The sequence below is a fragment of the Ursus arctos genome, unplaced genomic scaffold (assembly GCF_023065955.2).
Source record: "Ursus arctos isolate Adak ecotype North America unplaced genomic scaffold, UrsArc2.0 scaffold_5, whole genome shotgun sequence".
Taxonomy (NCBI): Eukaryota; Metazoa; Chordata; class Mammalia; order Carnivora; family Ursidae; genus Ursus; species Ursus arctos.
Window position 1 is genome coordinate 17,398,949 of NW_026623067.1, and position 19,647 is coordinate 17,418,595.

Consider the following 19,647-nt stretch of genomic DNA (forward strand, 5'->3'; position numbering starts at 1 on the left):
TCATGGCTTTGTGGATGCATTCTGTTTCTAGCACTGTTTTAGCACGTGGGGGATCACCCTTAGACTCCATCCTAACCAGGGTAGATGCTTTGTTTCTTTCCCTGGCAGACACTTTTTCGAATGTGTTATTAAGTTACGCTTTTCTCCTTTGCGATTGAGTGGATTTTTCTCTTTCTGTTGCATGTTTGTGGTGTCTACTACTTTTATTTCTTGACTAGTCATTGGGTAAAAGGCAATCTGTAACAGTACCACATGCAATATGTGTGGGAAACGCCATCAATTTATTTTCCCACCGTGTTCACTGGTGGAAATTACTGAAGAAGCCATTTAATCTTTCACACGTCTTAGGTGTAAATATCAGTCCTCTTAATGGCACAGGCCTCGGGGAAGGAGAATGGAGGAAACTAGGTGCAAATTAAAATGGAGGGGTGATAATTTGAGATGGTTTTCGGCTTTAAGAATAGATCAGAAAGGGATCTGTTCATGTACCACAAAGTATATATTTGTCACATTTTAATAAACGTTTCCCTCCCATACCCTTGCCCACCCTCCATTTGGTTAATACTGTTTGTTATGGCACATGTGGCCTGCAAACTTGATGCTTTTCTTTTCTTTTCTTTTCTTTTTTTTCTTTTCTTTTCTTTTCTTTTCTTTTCTCTTTCCTTTTTTCCTAAGCTTCTCACTTCCTTTCCACATCACAGCCTGGAATGGAAATACTCAGAACAGATAAGTCTCATGCATTCTTTATTTCTGATTATCTCACATCAAACAGGAACAGTCACATAACCTACTCGTAAATAAAAATATGCAAGTTTGAAACTTCATTCCCCCGAGAATTGACGGAGAAAATGTGGAAGGAACAATGACATGTTTCTCATCTAGAAGGGTGTTCTTTAGTTCCACTCCAACTGATTCCCTCACACCTATGAGGCAAGTGCTGACTAGAGAGCTAAAAACAGGGCTCGAAACTGTGACCGAGGGGTGGTGGAGAGGGGGAGGTGTGGGTTCCGTGTGGTGTTGAGGAGGAGAAAAACTGGGGCAATGGCTTCTGCAAGCGAACGGGACAAAGCAGCTGACTGTGGATTTTGTATTTGATAGTCATCTGGGGTAGGGCCGTGAGTAGCAGGTAGTTCGAGCCCTCCACCCTTATGTGACTCTGAACTGCCTTTGATAGTTCGCCTGAGAAACTCAGGATGAGGTGTAGGACTACAGACTGTCACAAAGTTAAGGACCTGGGCCAGACGCTTAGCTAACCCACTGCCAGCATACTCTGGGTACATAATAAAATGCCTATACTCCCGTTTGACAGTATTTATCAAAAGCTTACTTACAAGGTCGTCCCGGCTGGACTGGGTTCCTGGGGCTCAAACACTAGTGTGTTGGGTGAATAGGTATTACCCTTCCTCCATAGATAACCATTTGCATTGATTTGGGCTGGGCTCCCGGGTGTACCCAGAGTTTACTTAAGGGTTGGTGGAGACTTTGGGGGAGGGGAAAGGCTCAGCTCTTGTATTTACTTCATTGAGTGTCAAATATACAAACCATGCCTCGTAGGGAGAGAGTGGGTGCATACTGTATTGCAGGAAATGGCCATGGGGCCCTTGAGAAGGAACTCACCCAAAGGGAGGTGTTCCAAAGGTCACACCCAGAAGGAAGTGTTAGCTCCCACGACACAGTGGACCTCACTCCAACCTGTGCTGTTACAGCCTTTGGTGAAACAACCAGGCACATGCGAACTAAAAAGGCTGCATCACCAAAGAGCTAAGACATTCAAAGCTTAAGCAACTCTTGCACTGAGATTCCACCCAAGGAGTAACACTGTCTCTGAGTGATGTTCCTCTCCCCATACGCTCAGCCTTGCCACGTCTCAGGCAGTGCAGTGTTCAAGTTTCCCAATACAGGGGCCCTGGGAACTTTGCACTGTTGGTCTTAAAGCCCCTGCCACTTGCTGCCACCTTGGGGGGGTGTGGGGTGGATGGGAGAGGAGACATCTGGAGAGCGGGTTGGGCAGGGATTGTGCCCTGAGCTCGCTTCTCCTACAGGTTTGGGACTCCGATCCTACTCGAGATTTTCCAGTGAATGCCTACAGGCGCCAGGGGACATACCCCGTGAGTCCAGGGGAGGTCTGAGCCATGGGACAGATTTTGATCAACAAGAGACAGAAGATTGGAAAGAGTCTGCAGACAAATTTGCTCACTCCCACCTCCTGGCTGTTCTAAGACACAGTACCTCAAAATAGTGTGTCTGGAAATATCACAGTACTGAGAAATCAACTAGGTTTTCCATCTGTAACCAGCTGGAAAACACACCACCTTGTATTTGCTTCTCTCCTTTCCTTCCTTCCCTTTTGCACTCACAAATAATTCGCTACAATGACAGTCCCCAGGGAAGCACTAGCTTGTAACTCAGGCTGTTTTTCTAGAGAACCCAGGCTAACACAGAATGAAAAAAATAAAAGTTGGGTTTGGTGAAAGTTGCAATGAGGGCAAGGATACGGAGGAAATTTGGGGGCATTCAGTATGTTTCATAGCCATAACAGATCAGGCGCAGCCGATCAGGGCTCTGGATCCATCATCGAGATGGGCTGACAAGTTTGAGGGTTAGGGGTAATGTGTGGTATGGAACCGTGTCTCCAGGAGGGATATATCCTGTCTCTAGCAGGTGGCCACAGGTAGACAAAGGACTTTTTCATGAATCTATATGCATATACTCCAAAGACCACAGAAATATTTTGGGTGAGGTTCTCACTTAAGGGGTGAAATTATTCTCTGCCTCAAGTCTTTATAGCAACAAGTACCAATAAAAAGTGATAGCCCCATCAGTGACATTAAGAGAACACCTGGAGACTTTATTGCTAAAACCTTGGAAGTCCATGCTCTGTGTTATAAAAGAGGGGAGAGTGCTTCTCCCATATACACATCACACTGTTTAATTCTTACCACAGCCCCTGGGAGCACACACCGACATTATTCTCTTTCCCATTTTACAGATTAGGAGTAAGAAGTTTAAGGGAGATAAAGTGATTTGTTTCAGGTTACATGGATTCAGGGCTTGAACCATCCTGATGCCCTTTTGCTCAAAACCCTAGCTGCGGTTGTGAAGGAACTGAGGAGGTAAATTTCACTAGAGATTCCAAATGGTTTTAGCTGGTTAGCGGCCCTACTGCAGGCAATGAATGAAGACAAAAGCGGAATTATTCAGAAGTCGAGGGAACTGGGGCTCTTCTAGAATTATGCCAGGTAAAGTAATCTGTGTTTGTTTCGGAGACCTATAATTTATGTAGATTCACATACATCTTTTTCAGATACTGCACAAATTGGGGAGTGCGTGGAGTGTTGTGGAATTAAAATGTATTTGTATGTGTTCAACACACTGTATAATTGACTCAATTATCCATGTGGGGATTATTCACTTTTAATTTGCAATCTGGCTTCTCCTTTCAGTTAGGATGTTTTTGGGGCTGCTCTACCAATGCCAAGTAATTTAAATAATAATTTAAGTAAAACATAATTAGGTAGGAAAATTAAATTCAATCTTTTGCCAGCTCCCGAAGATTCTACAGCTGAAATGTAACTCTAACTCACTTGCAGTTTTTTTCACCCTCCAAAGCTATTTTACTACCACGGGATTTTATTGCTTTCCATAGATTATTGCAATAGTTCCCTGTTTGACTTTCCGCTTACCTCTTTCCAATCCAATCATCATTCCGCTGACAGTAATCTTCGAAAGATAAAAACCAAAAAGAAGACAGAAAAAGAACAGCAGCTCTCATCACAAAAATGTCTCTCCTTGAAAACATTAACGGGGCCGCCTGGGTGGCTCATTCGTTAAGGGTGCTGGGGTCATGATCCCAGGGTTCCGGAATAGAGCCCCGCATCGGGCTCCCTGCTCAGCGGGAGCCTGAATCTTCTTCCTCTTCCTGCTTGTGCTCTTTCTGTCAAATAAATAAATAAAATCTTTAAAAAAAAGAAAATATTAATGACTCCCCATTTCTCACTAGCTCAAGGGCACATGCTGTAATCTATCATTCAAGACCTCATGGCACCTGCTAGAGAAAGTTTTCCTGATCCTAACTCCCTACACGCCCCCCCCCCGCCCCGCCCTGTGCTTTACCACTCTTCCTACCTCTAAATCCCTTGAATGCTCTACATGTTTTTCTCTGAGGCAGACAAAGCTATTCGTGAACCCATGGTGGGATCCCTGCTTTACTGTGAGATTCTAAATGACAGTCTCTGTGGGCATGAATCTCCCCTATTGAGCAGTACCTAGCTCAGCACCGGACGGCAGAAGGGCGCAATGAAACTTGTCCATATGAACTGCCGGCAAACCCTGACGGTAGGAATTTTGGTCTTTTGTACCCCAGTGCCTAGCAAGGTATCTGGTATACAGTAGGTGCTCAGTGAATACAGGGATACAGATACAGGAACGGCTGATCGCACAGTGCCGAGGCTGGAGCTGGTGGCATGACCTCTCCTGCGGGTGAATGTGTGACGTTCCGGGCTGCTTTTGGGGAGAACGTTCCACTGCCTGCCCCTCTGCAGTACAGGCTAGACTCTGGCGGCCGTGGGGTGCTTAAACTTCCTCTGTTAAAAAAAAAAAAGAAATATGTATATGTGCAGACATCTAAATATATGTTTGTACATGCCTACGACATAAAAATACGCATCCATATCCAGATATACATACAGCACAACAGAGGTGTGAAGTGTGCAGGTCCACTCATACTCAGAATCTTTCGATAGATATAGTACAGTACTGTCATGTATTTTCCTTATGATTTTCTTAACATTTTCTTTTCTCTAGCTTACTTCCGCTTATTTTATTGTCATAATATAGTATACAATAAATATGACATACACAAGGAGTCCATCGACTATGTGATCGGTAAGGCAAGGCATCCGGTCAACAGGAGGCTGTTAGTACTTAAGTTTGGGGGAGTCAAAAGTTACATGTGGATTTTTGACTTATGGCAGGGTGGGCAAACGTAGCCGCTACTTGCTCAAGGGTCAGCTGTGTATGTATAATAAGCAAATAGATAAACAGAAATACGTTAATACGCGAACAGGCTTAAGGCAGAACAGTGACAGCGGCGCGAGGAAAGCGAGGAGGGTCCCTCTTCCCTGGAAAGACCCAGGACAGGATTCGCTTCTGCGCCCGAAGGCGGAGCCTGCGCGGCTTGGGCCTTCCGTCTTTCCGTAGGCCTGCCGTCATTGGCTGAGCTACAGACAGCTGACAGGCGGCGGCAGGCTTGGGAGCTTCAAGGATGGCGGCCACCACGGCGCTGATCCTGCCGGAGAGCCCCAGGTAGCCGCCAGGGCTGGCGCGGACCGGGCGGTGCCAGGACGCCCCTGCTGGCTGTCGCCTTGGCTCCGAGGCGGGGCCCGGCCGAGGGGGTGGGCGCGGGGCTGGCGAAGTCGCGGTGCAGCCCCGCAGGAGTACGGGGGGCTGTGGGCTTCTCACCTCAGTGGTTCACGTACTTGGGGCTCCAGTGCGCCTGGCAGCTGGGGTCAGTAGGACGGTGTGTGTGGTGTGTGTCACCGTTTCCAGAGGGTGGGATCTGAAGTACCCACGCCTACCTGGAGTAGTGCTGAAAAAACTATGCCCTTTTTCTATTTTCAGCTTTCTCTCGGGCCTGATTATGAGAAAGGCTCGCAGTGGTGCTGGACGCTCTTTTACCCCTGACACGTGTCGGTAGCCCTTTTCAATCAAGAGAGAATAGTTCTCAGGCAGGGAGCTTGGGGCTGGTAACAGTATCTAGCCAGAATTTGGTAATGTGGCTTTTGATTTCATTTTATTTATTTTTAGTTCATTTCTACTTATGGTAGGTAAGGTCGCCAGCCCAGGGTGGTGATACAGAGTTCTCTCTCAAAATGCAGTTATTTAAATAGAAATGACTCCCATTTCATGAAAAACAAATACTAGTGCAGGTAGTGTGCGGATGTGGAAAAAGTGCTGAGGTGGACCTGTAAATAATTGAAGTTGGAAAGTAACTCCCTTGAGCCTGAATTGGGCAGGCAGCTTCTTGAAGAAGAGAATTGTCATTTCAAAGTTTTTCGTCTTTCTGGATTCCTTGAGTTCTGACGGCCAGTTCCTCCCCTCACATCAGTGTTCTGTTTAACACCCACCACATCAATAAGCCATAACCAGTATGATGCAGTAGGATAGTTCTTATCATCTAATTTAAAGCTGATTATTGCAGTTGAAGCATGGTTTAAAAACAACTGTGTATTGTTAACCCAAATGATTTTATGTGTGTGTATATATATGTATATATATATATGTATTATGTATATGTATATATGTATAATATATATATATACGTATATATATTATACATATATATATTATATATATATGTATATATATATATATATTATTCCATTATCTGCCATTCAGCATTCTTTTCTTTGTATTTTGGTGTCATGGCCACTTTCCTCCTTCCATTCTTTCCATAGTTCTTCTGTGGGTTAAGTGGGTATTAAATATTCACTGCTGAGTTAATGCCATTCTCCACAAAGTGCAAGTTTCCTCTGGTAGCTCACCTTGCCCCCAAAGAAAGAGATACTCTGCCAAATGGATGAGTACTTTTGGGAGGCATCTTTTTGGAAATGTCCCCCCTTCCTTTGCTGGCCGTCATCTGTTCTTTATAGCAATCAGAGTTGTTGAAATGGAAACTTTGAGACAACGGCAATTGTAGACAAATGTACTTATAGCAAGAACAGTTCCACTTGGAAAACTCATTTTAAAATTTTTGTTTTACAAATTTATTTAGCATGAAAAAGGCAGTGTCGCTGATAAATGCCATAGATATAGGAAGATTTCCACGATTGCTCACTCGAATTCTTCAAAAACTTCACCTGAAGGTTTGTATTTTTGCATTTCTATAGTTTATAATACTTTCTTGTGATTGCCCTGAAACTCTTTGTTTCTACTCGAAAAACTTTTTCTGAAGTATAGTGTTCCCCAGTGTGTCCTTGGCTCTCTAGAACATTTTGTGATGTCACATGGTCAAAAGTTTGGGAAACTCTCTTCTCATTAAAATTAATCTTTTTTATTATGGAACTTTTCAGAGTGTATATATTAGATATATTTTTTTCAGAGTATATTTTATGGTAGTAAATATTTAAGGGTGAATACGGTGTGCAAGATTGTCCAAATGTGTTTGACCTTGGAACTGTGGTATCATGGTATATATTTTGGGACTCAGGTTCTGTGTAACATGCTTTGGAAAAATTCTGATTTCATTCTTCCTCCTAAAAATAATGCTGTGGTTTTGCTAGCACCCAATATTTAATCTTCCATTTAATCTGCCTCTTCTACTTTTATTTCGAGGGTGTGGTTATTTTGGACATACTGATGTTTAGTGATTCACTGCTCGGTCACTAATCTAAGTTAACTTCTGTATCAAATTACAAAAATTTAATTCCATCCAACACATGTTTATGGCACACCTAGTAACTGGTAACTCTGCCTGGTGGTGCCAGGCATCACCATTAAATGAGAACCTGGCCTTTTTTTAAAATTTAAATTCCAGTTAGTTAACATACAGTGTAATATTAGTTTCAGGTGTACGATATAGTGATTCAGCACTTCTGTACCACACCCGAAGAGCCTGAACCCTTTCCTCTTCTTTTTCCTGGGAGCCAGCCCCGTTCTGAGCCCTTTCTTCCTCTGACATGTCTCTCAAATCCAAGTTCTCTTCATAGTCCTAGTCCAGATCCTTAACATCTCTGCCGTAGACTACAGTAACTGCCTTCCAACTGGGATCTCTGCTGAAAGTCTTCTCCCTACTATCACTGCTTCATAATGCTAGTCCATTTATCTCTCCAAATACTTTTTTTTCCTAAAAAACAAAAAACGAAAAACCAATTGATCATATCTGTACAGTGTTTAAAGCCATCATTGACTTCCCATTGTCCCATGGGAAAAAGTTCAAAATCTTTAGCATTGTATTATAATCGCCTTGTAATAACAGTATAATATGGCCAGAAGCTATATTATTCCCACTTTGCAAGTGCTCCAATCACACTGGACTGTGGTCTTTTACTGGAACGTATGGTGAACTTTTCTAACTCTGAGTCTGTGCATATGGTCTTTCCCTTACCTGCAATGTTTTTCTTCCTTTCTTTAGTGGAAAAACTATGCATCTTTCAAGGATTTGGGCATCTCGCTCTCCGCAGTTTGTTTTCTCTGCTTCTAAAACACTCGGTTCATTGTCACCTCATTTTAGTACAGCATTAGAAGTATTTGTTTTATGATGACAAGATCTTTCGCTGACCTTGAATACCTTGAGTATCATGTCTTACTCATCTTTGTATTTCCATACCTAATACCTTGGTGCTTATGCTGTTGCTGCCCGATAGCTATTCTTGGAGTTAATTCTTTGCCTTGCATGGGAAACACAAAACAAATGCAGGTCCTCTAAATTCCTGGCTATAAGGAATCTGTGATAGAGATGGAGAGACAGGAGGAACCACCACTGTATTCTAAAAGCAGTTGCATTCTGTGGTATTTGTGATTCTCAGTTACATTGCTCCTTCTGATACTGTGCTAGTGGCTTTGTGTTATTAGTTCATCTGATCCTTACAGCAACTTTAAGAAGTAGGTACTATTGTCATCCTTATTTTATTCATGAAGAAACTGAGATAGAAACCAGTTAAATAGTCTAAGGTCACACAGCCAGCGAGTAAGCAGCCTGGTTCCAGAATCCATTTGTTTAACCCATTACAGTAAACCTCAGGGAAGAGTACAGAAAAGTATATAAATTAGTCTAAAAGTGAATGATGTAGGCAATCAACACCGAAGTTCTGCTTTGATTCACTGAACTGGTGGCCGCCTTCTTACACTTATGAAACACCATGGGACAAAAAACTCTTAGATATATCTTTTGTTCTTCATAGCGAGGGAGGATAGGACATTTGCAGGAGAAATGTGATATGTACTTTGCCTTTGACCCTCTCAGTCATATCGAGTTGTGAATAAGTTAGTGTCTTAGAGTAAGTGGGTGGCCAGAGCATTCCACAGCGCTTTAATGCTGTGCTATCATTGGTAGGGGGCTGGACACGGGAAGGTGAGGTTGTTGGCAGCTGAAGCAACTGAGAACAAAAACATATGTAGGTGATAACTTGCCTGCTAAGACAGAAAGTCAGGAAAGGTGCAATTTTTTTTTTTCCTAGACAGTTTCGGGCAATGTTCTTCTAGAGGGGCTCCTATTGTGATAAGAGTTCTTATCAAATAAAGTTTGCAGTGACACTCAGGATCTGCCAGCTTTCTTTTATGTACTCTTGGTCTGTTCAGTGGGCCTTTGCCTTGAGACAAGCAGAGCCCTTAGAACAGTGAAACCTGGCATGGGTAGATTGGTGAAGAGTTTTAGGGATTGGGTTACTGTTCTAAATGTTATCAACGTGACACTTTAATTTGCTTACGGGCAGAGTATATCTGTTTTTGTCCAGACTGGTTCCTTGGATTTCCTAGTTGGAATAAACATAGGGAAACTAAGCTGAGGTAGAGAATATGGGTGTGCCTAAGCATGAGTCTGGGAGTCCTCTTTGCACTGTTCATCTTCTTTTCTCATCCTAGCATATAGAAATACATGGGAAGTTTTGGGGGGTTTTTACAATGTGTGGAGGGTGCTGTTGGCATTTAATGCCCAGGAACTAAATGTCTTGCAACGTGCAGAACAGTCCTGCCCAAATTGCCCTGTCCAGCATGCTAATAGAGTCTGCACTGGAAAACACTGACAGAAGTCAGAGTAACTTCCGTAGCTGAGGACTTAGAGACAACAATTTATGGCCTCTGAGTTAAAAAAAAAAATGGCTTTCACAACTCATGCAATTAGAAAGACTCATGTACTTTGCTCCACTGGAGAGACTCGTAGGTCATTACACAAAGCCTGTTGATGTAACTGTGCTGTATATCTCATTCTGAGAGATCAGCTCTCTGGGTTCCTAGCCATGGCAGACTAGACCCAGCCAACCGGGGAACGAAGAAGCGCCTGTGATGGGCATGTAGGCAGTTTCAAGAATTGATGGCTGATCATGGCATAAAGTGGGAGAATTAGGAAAATTAGACTCAAGAAATTGAAATGCTGAGAAATCTGAGGGTTTTTTTCTGAAGTGAAAAATCATCAGTGTATCTTAGGAGTTTTTTATGATCCTGTACCACAGAATTCTGATGCTCATAATTGTGACCTGACTCATCATAAGAAATGAGTTTAATCCGATATACTTTGTTTACGAAAGTCTAGAATGGGTGCTCTACATTTCAGAAAGATTGCTTTCAAAAGCTTAAAATAAAAGTTCTTTTATTTGATAGATTCACTTGTGGGTACCTCTGTTTTCCCACATTATGACACAGTGAAATCTCGTTATGTCAGCATAAAGGACAATCACAAGTGTGAACCTCAGCCTATAGAAATGCCTCAGAATTTTTCTCGGCTGTTACAGCCTACGGAGGGTCCTGCTGGCGTTTAGTGCCCAGGACTTTAAATGTCTTGTGTGCAGGAGAGTCGTGCGCAAAGGAGCATTTGACCCGTAACAATTTGGTTTTTATTGCAGATCTTTTTCCATGTATTAATAAATACAGATGTGCATACATATGGAAATAAAGAGTTTCTGTGTTTTCCTATACCTCCGTCGCTTATTACTTTTATCAGAGATCATTCCATGTGAATCCATGTAGTACTACCGTATATTCTTTACGTGCTGTTTTTCCTTTCTGCTTGTGTATATATATTTATGGCATATTCCCTTTAAACATGAAGAAAAAATTAACATTCACTTTCCATTTTTAAAATATAGTTTCTTGAACACTTGCTTTCTTTTTTTTTTTTTTTTTTTAAGATTTTATTTATTTATTCGACAGAGACAGAGACAGAGACAGCCAGCGAGAGAGGGAACACAAGCAGGGGGAGTGGGAGAGGAAGAAGCAGGCTCCTAGCGGAGGAGCCTGACGTGGGGCTCGATCCCATAACGCCGGGATCACGCCCTGAGCCGAAGGCAGACCGCTGCGCCACCCAGGCGCCCCTGAACACTTGCTTTCTAATTTTATAAACCTGGGCCTTAATTTTTCCCCATTGAGAGGATAAAAAAAGAATGTGTCTCTTTTACCTTCTCTTTTACTCCCAGATATGTGTGGGTTGCTTTTGGTAGACAGAAATAAGGGAAATTGCTGCTTTTTTGGAAGCAAAGAGAGGTACTTAATGTTTAATATTTATCTACCCAAGGTTGTTTTTGGAGCAAGGTGTTGACGACATGTTTGGAACTTTGTGTGTGGCTGTGTTCTCTGTTGGCTCTTTTGCTCCCATATTTTAAGCTCCGCCATATTTTCAGGTTGCTTGCCTGGTGTTCCAGTGGACGGGGGAAGATAAATAGTCCCTTGTACCTCTTCACTCCAAACCACTTTATTAATATAGTGTCCTTGAAAATCTCAAGAATGTCTCTCTCTCTCTTTTTTTTTTTTTGGTCTATATCACTTTAAAAAATCTCCCTTCCTTGTACATACTGGGGACACTGAAGTTTATTTTTCTACCTGCTCAATCACTTATTACTATTTTGTTGAAGCAGCTTATTCGATGTGTGTTAAAAGGAATCAGATTGACTAACTTGCAAGTTAAATTATAAATATCCATTGAATTTAATGCCACATGTGATTCAGTGATTATATATGTATCACTGTTATTATATTCCTCATATTGATAAAATCTGGTACCATAGGTCATTATTTCAAGAAGATGTATGGTAGTCACAGAAATTCTGAAACTTGTAAGTCAAAACATTGCTGCTGAGGTAAGTGCTGGGCATTTTGGCCAGATTGGGTTCATGATTTTCTCAGGCATAAAACAGGTAGTAGGGACTAGGAGTTCTGGCGACCGGCCTCCCCAAATATGCTAGCTTCAAGTTCCGATGCCGCTTTGGTTCAACAGCCATGTAGGGTGTACGTCGTCCTAAGCTGTCAAGGCAGGGACTCGTGGAACTTCTGAAATTTCTCCATGTTGCTGTTAGGGAGAGGCCGCCGTAGGGCAAGGTGTTTTAGGATGTTTTTAGTTTTTAGTATTTTTTTTTTTTTAAAGATTTTATTTATTTGACAGAGATAGAGACAGCCAGCGAGAGAGGGAACACAAGCAGGGGGAGTGGGAGAGGAAGAAGCAGGCTCATAGCGGAGGAGCCTGATGTGGGGCTCGATCCCAGAACGCCGGGATCACGCCCTGAGCCGAAGGCAGACGCTTAACCGCTGTGCCACCCAGGCGCCCCTAGTTTTTACTATTTTAAAGTTGTTCTACTAGTGTACATTTTTCCTGCTTAATAAACCAATGTCTTTAGATCAAGGAGATGATTTTGGATATGAAAGAAAGGAGAGTAGTCAGAGGTTCTACTCAGATGGCTAACTGTCTTCTTTGATACATTGGTTATAAAATTAACAGTGCATAATGTGGAAGTTCTGGGAAACGTATTAAAATTATAAAAAAGACGGACTTTCCTGCTTTATAGTTGCTCTTGTAATAACCCACATTTTTGCAGAACTCCTGAAAATGAAAATTACTTGAATAACTATTTGTTTTTATGTGCCTTTCTGACTAGAGTATTGGTGTACTTGACATGAACTTTCTCTGTAGCACAGAATAAATACTCAGTAAATATGTTCGAGGAAGATGGACATTACTATTAATTATTATTCACATTTTGGGGTTTTACCTTCTAGTATTGTTTTTTCTAAATGTCCATTTCTTTTGGTATTTACTGTTAGTTTCCACTTCCTGTAAGTCATAGAACTTAAAATAATGGTTTTTTTAATTTAAAATGAGCTTGATTTGGCGTGATCCAAATACCGAATTGTACTGTGATTTTGAGATATTGAAATTTACTAACACATCACTTTCTTTCACCCTGGATTCGCTTTTTCTTTCAGTTTCTCATCCATGTATGAATACACGAATCTTCAGGGACTCTTGTGTCCGGTATCTAAGTTTTGAATACCTGAACGTGTGCTAATAGCTTGCTTTTTATGTTGTAGGCCGAGAACAGTTTCAGTGAAGAAGAAGAAGAAAAACTTCAGGCTGCATTTTCTCTAGAGAAACAAGATCTTCACCTGGTTCTTGAAACAATATCGTTTATTTTAGAACAGGTATTCCCAGTGCCCCAAACTTCCTAACCATGGTTTGTTTACTGCAGATTTGTACTGTTATGATAGCTATAACGTTTTATTTCTTCAAAAAAGTGTGCAGATGGAAGATGTGAATATATTCTAATTGAGAATTTTACCGTAGTAAAAATAAATTGAATGTATGTTTTTTTTCTACAGTAGTGTATTCAAAATAATATGAATGTTGAGTAGCTTGAGTAAACTATTTGACAGCATGAATCAAGACTTCATTGACTTGAGATGGGTATCAAACGTTTTCATTTGTTGTTACTTGGTATGATAACTTGGAGAAATGAACACCTCTTATTTAAGAACTTTAATCAGTGATTTTGGGGGATTTCTTTAGGATGATAAATAAAACATTTAGAAGAGAAGTTGTTGTCAGAGGGCCTTTTGTCATACTAGTTCTTCTACTGAGCCGCCATTTTGCTTCCTTCGCTTTTGTCTGTGTTTGGTGCATTAAGTTTTTGTTCGAGTCCCATCTCCTCTCACTGCCGCCATGACCCCCAAGGGGCTCATCAGAGTGGAGCACATTGTTAGTCTTTCATCATTTCCTGTGTGTCAGCCTTGCCTAGCTTTTGAATTTGTGAGGGACCTATCATGCCTTTTACCTCATCTTCTATAAACCTAGCACATTGCTGGGCTTAAAGGAGAGTGTCCATAAATTCCTGAAGGTTGACTTGGTAGAACATTGGTGAAATAAAAGTTTAAATGGTATTGTAGCTTCATGAGCCTTCTAGTGAACAGATATTGTTAGGAAGACAAGCTCCCGGGCATTGACTCCATACAGCCTTGTACAGATTGCAGATCATAAAGACGACTACTATTCGTTTTTTTTTTAAAGATTTTATTTATTTATTCGACAGAGATAGAGACAGCCAGCGAGAGAAGGAACACAAGCAGGGGGAGTGGGAGAGGAAGAAGCAGGCTCACAGCAGAGGAGCCTGATGTGGGGCTCAATCCCAGAACGCCGGGATCACGCCCTGAGCCGAAGGCAGACGCTTAACCGCTGTGCCACCCAGGCGCCCCAGACGACTACTATTCTTAACCCTGGGGAGCTTTCACTAGTAGTAAGGGGTAATCAAGTCGGACAGAGAAACATGGGGTTTACAAGGAAGTTGTTCCAGAATGATGTTAAGAAATAGAACAGATGTTATTAGAAATGTTTATAATGTTTTGTTATATATTACCTAGGGATCTGGTAGATGAAGGTAGTTTTGAGAAAGTGCTTCTTGGCAAAATTTTTGTTAGTTGTCGTACACTTCCTTGTTTTTCGTTTGTTTTAAAGATTATTTATTTGAGACACAGCATAAGCCGGGGGGGGCGTGGTGTGTGGAATGGGCAGAGGGAGAGAGAGAATCTCAAGCACACTCCCCACTGAGCAGGGAGCCCGATGCGGGGCTCAATCCCAGGACCCTGAGATCATGACCGGAGCCCAAGGGAGATACTTAAGCAACTGAACCACTCAGGTGCCCTGAAACATTTCTTTGAAATCATTAAGTAAAATCAGGAAATGATATTTTAATTGGGGTACCATTTACGTTGCGAAAGCAGAGAAGAAGTTTTTGCATTGAGTGGACTTTGGATCACTTAAAACACAGGCAACAATGGAAGTGTTGAAATGGAAGCCTGAATAATTTAGGCTACACTGCATCTTGCAGTTATGTATATTATTATTGGTAAAATAAGTAAAAACATCTACCATAGGAATAGGAAGTATTCTTTTGATTTAAATCATTTTAAAATAATTTTGTATTTGATTATAATCCGAGGTCTCTGTATGCACATTGGGGTTATATGTGGTCTTTTTTCTCTTGCATAGGCAGTGTATCACAACGTGAAGCCGGCAGCCCTGCAACAGCAGTTAGAGGCCATTCACCTCCAACAAGACAAAGCAGAAGCGTTCGGCAACACTTGGTCTTCCATGGGTCAAGAAACCGTTGAAAAATTCAGGCAGAGGATTCTTGCTCCCCACAAGGTATAGGATTCTACTACCCTCCCCAGCTGTTACTCAGCGAGAATGGCATTGTTGTACCGTAAGGGGTTTAAAGGTGGTAATGTTTTGTTAGAGAGGTGGTCAGGAAAAAGAAAGAGTGTGTACAATATTCCTATAAAATTACTTCCAGGCATATTGGCTACCGCAGTGTGAATTCGTTGTAGTGGCCAGTTTCAAATATGCCTCTGTAACTTCAGAATAGGAATGAGACAGTCCTCCTTTTTTTTTGTTTTTCTGAGTACTGGGGCAGAGTTGGTTTTTCTTGTTAACTGTGTACCTGTGTGTAGGACTTCCTACATTTTTACTGAATCACGGCATTGGTTTGTTTTTGTGCGTCTGTGTTAGTGCCTAGCGGAATGTACTCAGTGTTTGTTGAGCACCAGTTAGTGAACAAAGTCAACACCGGGAGACAAATATAAAATAAGAGCAGCGTTTCAGAGCTCTTCAGTAACCTTTAGTCAGTGGAGGTTAAGAGGATCATAGGGATTTTGACCTTTTACTCTTAGTAGGTTCTATTCCACAACTGATCTTCGGGTTTACAGCCCACTCCGTATTCCTGGGATCAGTGTCACTTGCGTGTGGAGTATCATCCTTTTTTTAGGCTGCTATTTGACTTGCTAATATTTTGTTAAACATTTTTCCATCTTGGGGCACCTGGGTGGCTCAGTCGTTAGGCGTCTGCCTTCGGCTCAGGTCATGATCTCAGGGTCCTGGGATCGAGCCCCGCATCGGGCTCCCTGCTCAGCGGGAAGCCTACTTCTCCCTCTCCCTCTGCTTGTGTTCCCTCTCTCGCTGGCTGTCTCTCTGTGTCAAATAAATTAAAAAAAATTTTTTTTTTCCGTCTGTGTTCATAAGAGAGATCAGCCTGTGATTTCCTGGTGATGTCTTTGACGGTATCAGGGTGAAACCGGCATTGCAGAACGAGCTGGGAAATGTTCTTCCTCCTCTTCGATTTCCTGTAAGGATCTGTGAAGGATCGGGATTATTGTGCATTCTCCCCGGCATTCTGTGGAAGTTCCTGTACCCCGTCAGCACTTGGTATTGTCCGTTGCCTTTATCAAAGCTATCCTGAGGTTTGTAGTGGTATTTCGTGTTTTTAATTTGTGTTTTCCTAATAATAAATTATGTGGATGATCTTTTTATGTGCTGACTTGTCTCCATATATCTTCACGGGTAAAGCATCTGTTCAGATCTTCTTGTCTGTTATTTACACACTGTGACAAGTTCCAGGATAGTAATCTAAAGGACAGTCAGGTGTAAATCCCAGCATATGGAAATGCATGCGAATGTTTTTGTTCTGGGTTATTAAAATGTGGGGAGGGTGTTTGTTTTCCTTCTATTGAGTTTTTGAGTTCTATATATATCCTGGGTGTGTGTCCTTTCCCCAGTGGGGTTTGCACATATTTTCTCCTCGTCCATAGCTTTCCTTTTCATTTTCTTAGAAGTGGCTTTTGCAGAATAAAAGCTTTTAATTCTGATGAAGTTTGACTTATCAATTAATTTCTTTTATCGATCCTGCTTTTGGTTTTGTATCTAAGAATTTGTAGCCTAATGCAATGTCACAAAGATTTCCTCTTTTGGTTTCTTTTGTTTTATAGGTTTTTGTTTTACATTTAGCTCTAAGATCCATCTTGAGTTCATTTGGTGTAAGGTGCAGATTACATTTCCTTTTTTCTGCTTATAGGTGTTCATTTTAGATGTTCATTTATACACGTGCAGCATAATTTGTTGATAACATCCTTTTGTCACTGAATTGCCTTGGTCCCTTTGTCAAAAATCATTTGACATATTTGTGTGGGTCTTTCTCTGGACTATGTGTTTGGTTCCGTTGATCTCTGTGTCTGTCTTTTTTTTTTTTTTTAAAGATTTTATTTATTTGACAGCGAGAGAGACAGCCAGCGAGAGAGGGAACACAGGCAGGGGGAGTGAGAGAGGAAGAAGCAGGCTCCCAGCAGAGGAGCCTGATGTGGGGCTCGATCCCAGAATGCCAGGATCACGCCCGGAGCTGAAGGCAGATGCTCAACCGCTGTGCCACCCAGGCGCCCCTGTGTCTGTCTTTATGACAGTATCATACTGCCTTAATTACTGTAGCTTTGTAGTAAGCCTTAAAATCAGGTGTTGTGTGTCTGCTGACTTTGGGGCTTTCTTCATAATTGTTTTGCATATTCTAGTTTCTTTGACTTTTCTTTCTTTCTTTCTTTCTTTCTTTCTTTCTTTCTTTCTTTCTTTCTTTCTTTCTTTTTTTTCTTTTCTTTTCTTTTCTTTTCTTTTCTTTTCTTTCTTTCTTTTTAAGATTTTATTTATTTATTTGACAGAGATAGACACAGCCAGCGAGAGAGGGAACACAAGCAGGGGGAGTGGGAGAGGAAGAAGCAGGCTCCTAGCAGAGGAGCCTGATGTGGGGCTCGATCCCACAACGCCAGGATCACGCCCTGAGCCGAAGGCAGACGCTTAACGACTGCACCACCCAGGCGCCCCGACTTTTCATATAAATCTGAAAAGCAGCTTTTCTAGATCTACAAGAATATTGATTGAGGTTATGTTTAACTTCTAGATCACTTTGTGGAGAAATGGCTTCTTAGCAGTATTGAGTATAACTCTCAATTTTTTTAGGTTCTCTTTGATTTCTTATATCACTTTCGTTCATTTTTCAGCATACAGATCCTGCACCTATTTTATTAGACTTGTGCCTAAGTATTTCTTGCTGTTGGAGTTGTTGTAAATGGTACTGTTTTAAAAATTTTGGTTTTTAGTTGTTTATTCCTAGTATATAGAAACACAATTGATTTTTGTATGTTGACCTTGTATTCTGTGACCTTGGTAAACTCGTTAATTAGTTATAGCAGTTTTTTTGTGGATTCCTTGTGATTTTCTTTCTAGATAGTTATGTTGTCCATGAATAGAGACAGTTCATTTCTTCTTTTTCAGTCTGTTCAGCTTTTATTTGTTTTCAGCTTTTAATTGTTTTTATTTGCCGTATTGCACTGGGTAGGACTTTTAATATGATGTTAAGTAGGACTCATAAGCCCAAACATCCTACCTTGTTTCTAGCATTTTATTTATTTATTTATTTACTTATTAATTAAAAGATTTTATTTTATTTTGAGAGAGCAAGTGAGCAAGAGAGCACGAGCAGGGGGAGGGGCAGAGGGAGAGAGAGAGAGAAAGAGAGAGGGAGAAGTATACACCGTGCTGAGCAGGGAGCCCAGTGTGGGGCTCCATCCCAGGACCCTGGGATCATGACCCAAGCTGAAGGCAGATGCTTAACCGACTGAGCCACCCAGGTGCCCCTTTTTATTTATTTATTTATTTATTTATTTATTTATTTATTTATTTATTTAAAAAGATTTTTTAATTTATTTGACAGAGACCTAGCGAGAGAGTGAACATAAGCAGAGGGGGAGGCAGAAGCAGACTTCCTGCTTCCTGCTGAGCCGAAGGCAGACACTTAACGACTGAGTCACCCACGCGCCCCCCTTTTTATTTATTTTTAAAATTTTCTTTTTAAATGATCTGTACACCTGACCTGGTGCTCGATCTCATGACCCCAAGATCAAGAGTCGCTCGCTGCACCGACTGAGCCAGCCGGCTGCTCCGCCTTGTTCCCAGAGGGAAAGGGTTCAGTCTCTTACCATTAAGTATAATGTTAGCTACAGGTTGTTAGAGTTCCCCCTTTATTATTGTCATTTCTCTCCTTTTTTTTTTTTTTTTTTTTGAACTCTGCATTCTAAGTGTTCTCAGGCGCCCTCCACATCATGGCTTCATGTTTCATCATTTAAATTTCTACTTTTCCCTACATCCTGTACAGATTTTAGGTTTTCCATTCTGTGTCCCTGAAGTTCTTCTTTCAACCATTTCAATTTATAAAAAGCTCCACTTGCCATTTAATATTTGCCTGTTTTCTATTTATATGATTTTCTTTCATAGGGTCCATTTTTTCTTGAATTTATTCAAGTACTGTACTTGAATATTTCTTTTTTCTACTTCCACTGGTGTGTAATTTTTCAGTGTCCTCTGGATGATAGTTTTTCTTTTTAATTTTATTTATTTATTTATTTATTTTTTAAAGATTTTATTTATTTATTTGACAGAGATAGCCAGTGAGAGAGGGAACACAGCAGGGGGAGTGGGAGAGGAAGAAGCAGGCTCATAGCGGAGGAGCCCGATGTGGGGCTCGATCTCATAACGCTGGGATCACGCCCTGAGCCGAAGACAGACGCTTTAACGACTGCACTACCCAGGCGCCCCTAGTTTTTCTTCTTTAAAAGTAGTATTTCTTATCCAAATTATGTTGTATTATCTTGACATCCAAGAAGTGTTTTAATCAGTTGTCATATAAAATATGCACTCAAGAAGTTATAAGGACTTGATTAATTGTATGTTATTCCCTTGAGAACGCAGAAAATTCCCTTTTTGCCAATAAGAGTATATGAGAGGATAGCTAATACATTATATTTTTCTAAGATGTATCTATTTATTTTTAGAGAGAGAGAGAGAGAAAGAGAGACAAC

The 19,647-nt window shown here is 41.3% G+C and overlaps 1 protein-coding gene and 1 long non-coding RNA gene across 28 annotated transcripts in view; one reads left to right on the plus strand and one right to left on the minus strand.

The window, feature by feature from the left end:
• Positions 1–602: 602 nt before the first annotated feature.
• LOC130542800 (uncharacterized) lies at positions 603–5,154 on the minus strand. Its single transcript, XR_008957636.1, has 3 exons — positions 4,858–5,154; positions 4,266–4,583; positions 603–3,934 (listed from the first exon to the last, which is right to left on the minus strand). It is a non-coding gene; the product is annotated as an uncharacterized LOC130542800 (long non-coding RNA).
• A 66-nt stretch (positions 5,155–5,220) lies between these two features.
• The window catches only part of COMMD10 (COMM domain containing 10), a 286,085-nt gene continuing 271,658 nt past the window's right edge, over positions 5,221–19,647 (plus strand). For all 27 annotated transcript variants that reach the window (XM_057307469.1, XM_057307465.1, XM_057307459.1 and 24 more), the window contains exons 1-4: positions 5,221–5,304; positions 6,773–6,863; positions 13,012–13,122; positions 14,963–15,118. In XM_057307469.1, coding sequence (XP_057163452.1) covers positions 5,264–5,304; positions 6,773–6,863; positions 13,012–13,122; positions 14,963–15,118 — 399 coding nt within the window. In that variant the 5' untranslated portion in view covers positions 5,221–5,263. The remainder of the gene's footprint in view (positions 5,305–6,772; positions 6,864–13,011; positions 13,123–14,962; positions 15,119–19,647) is intronic.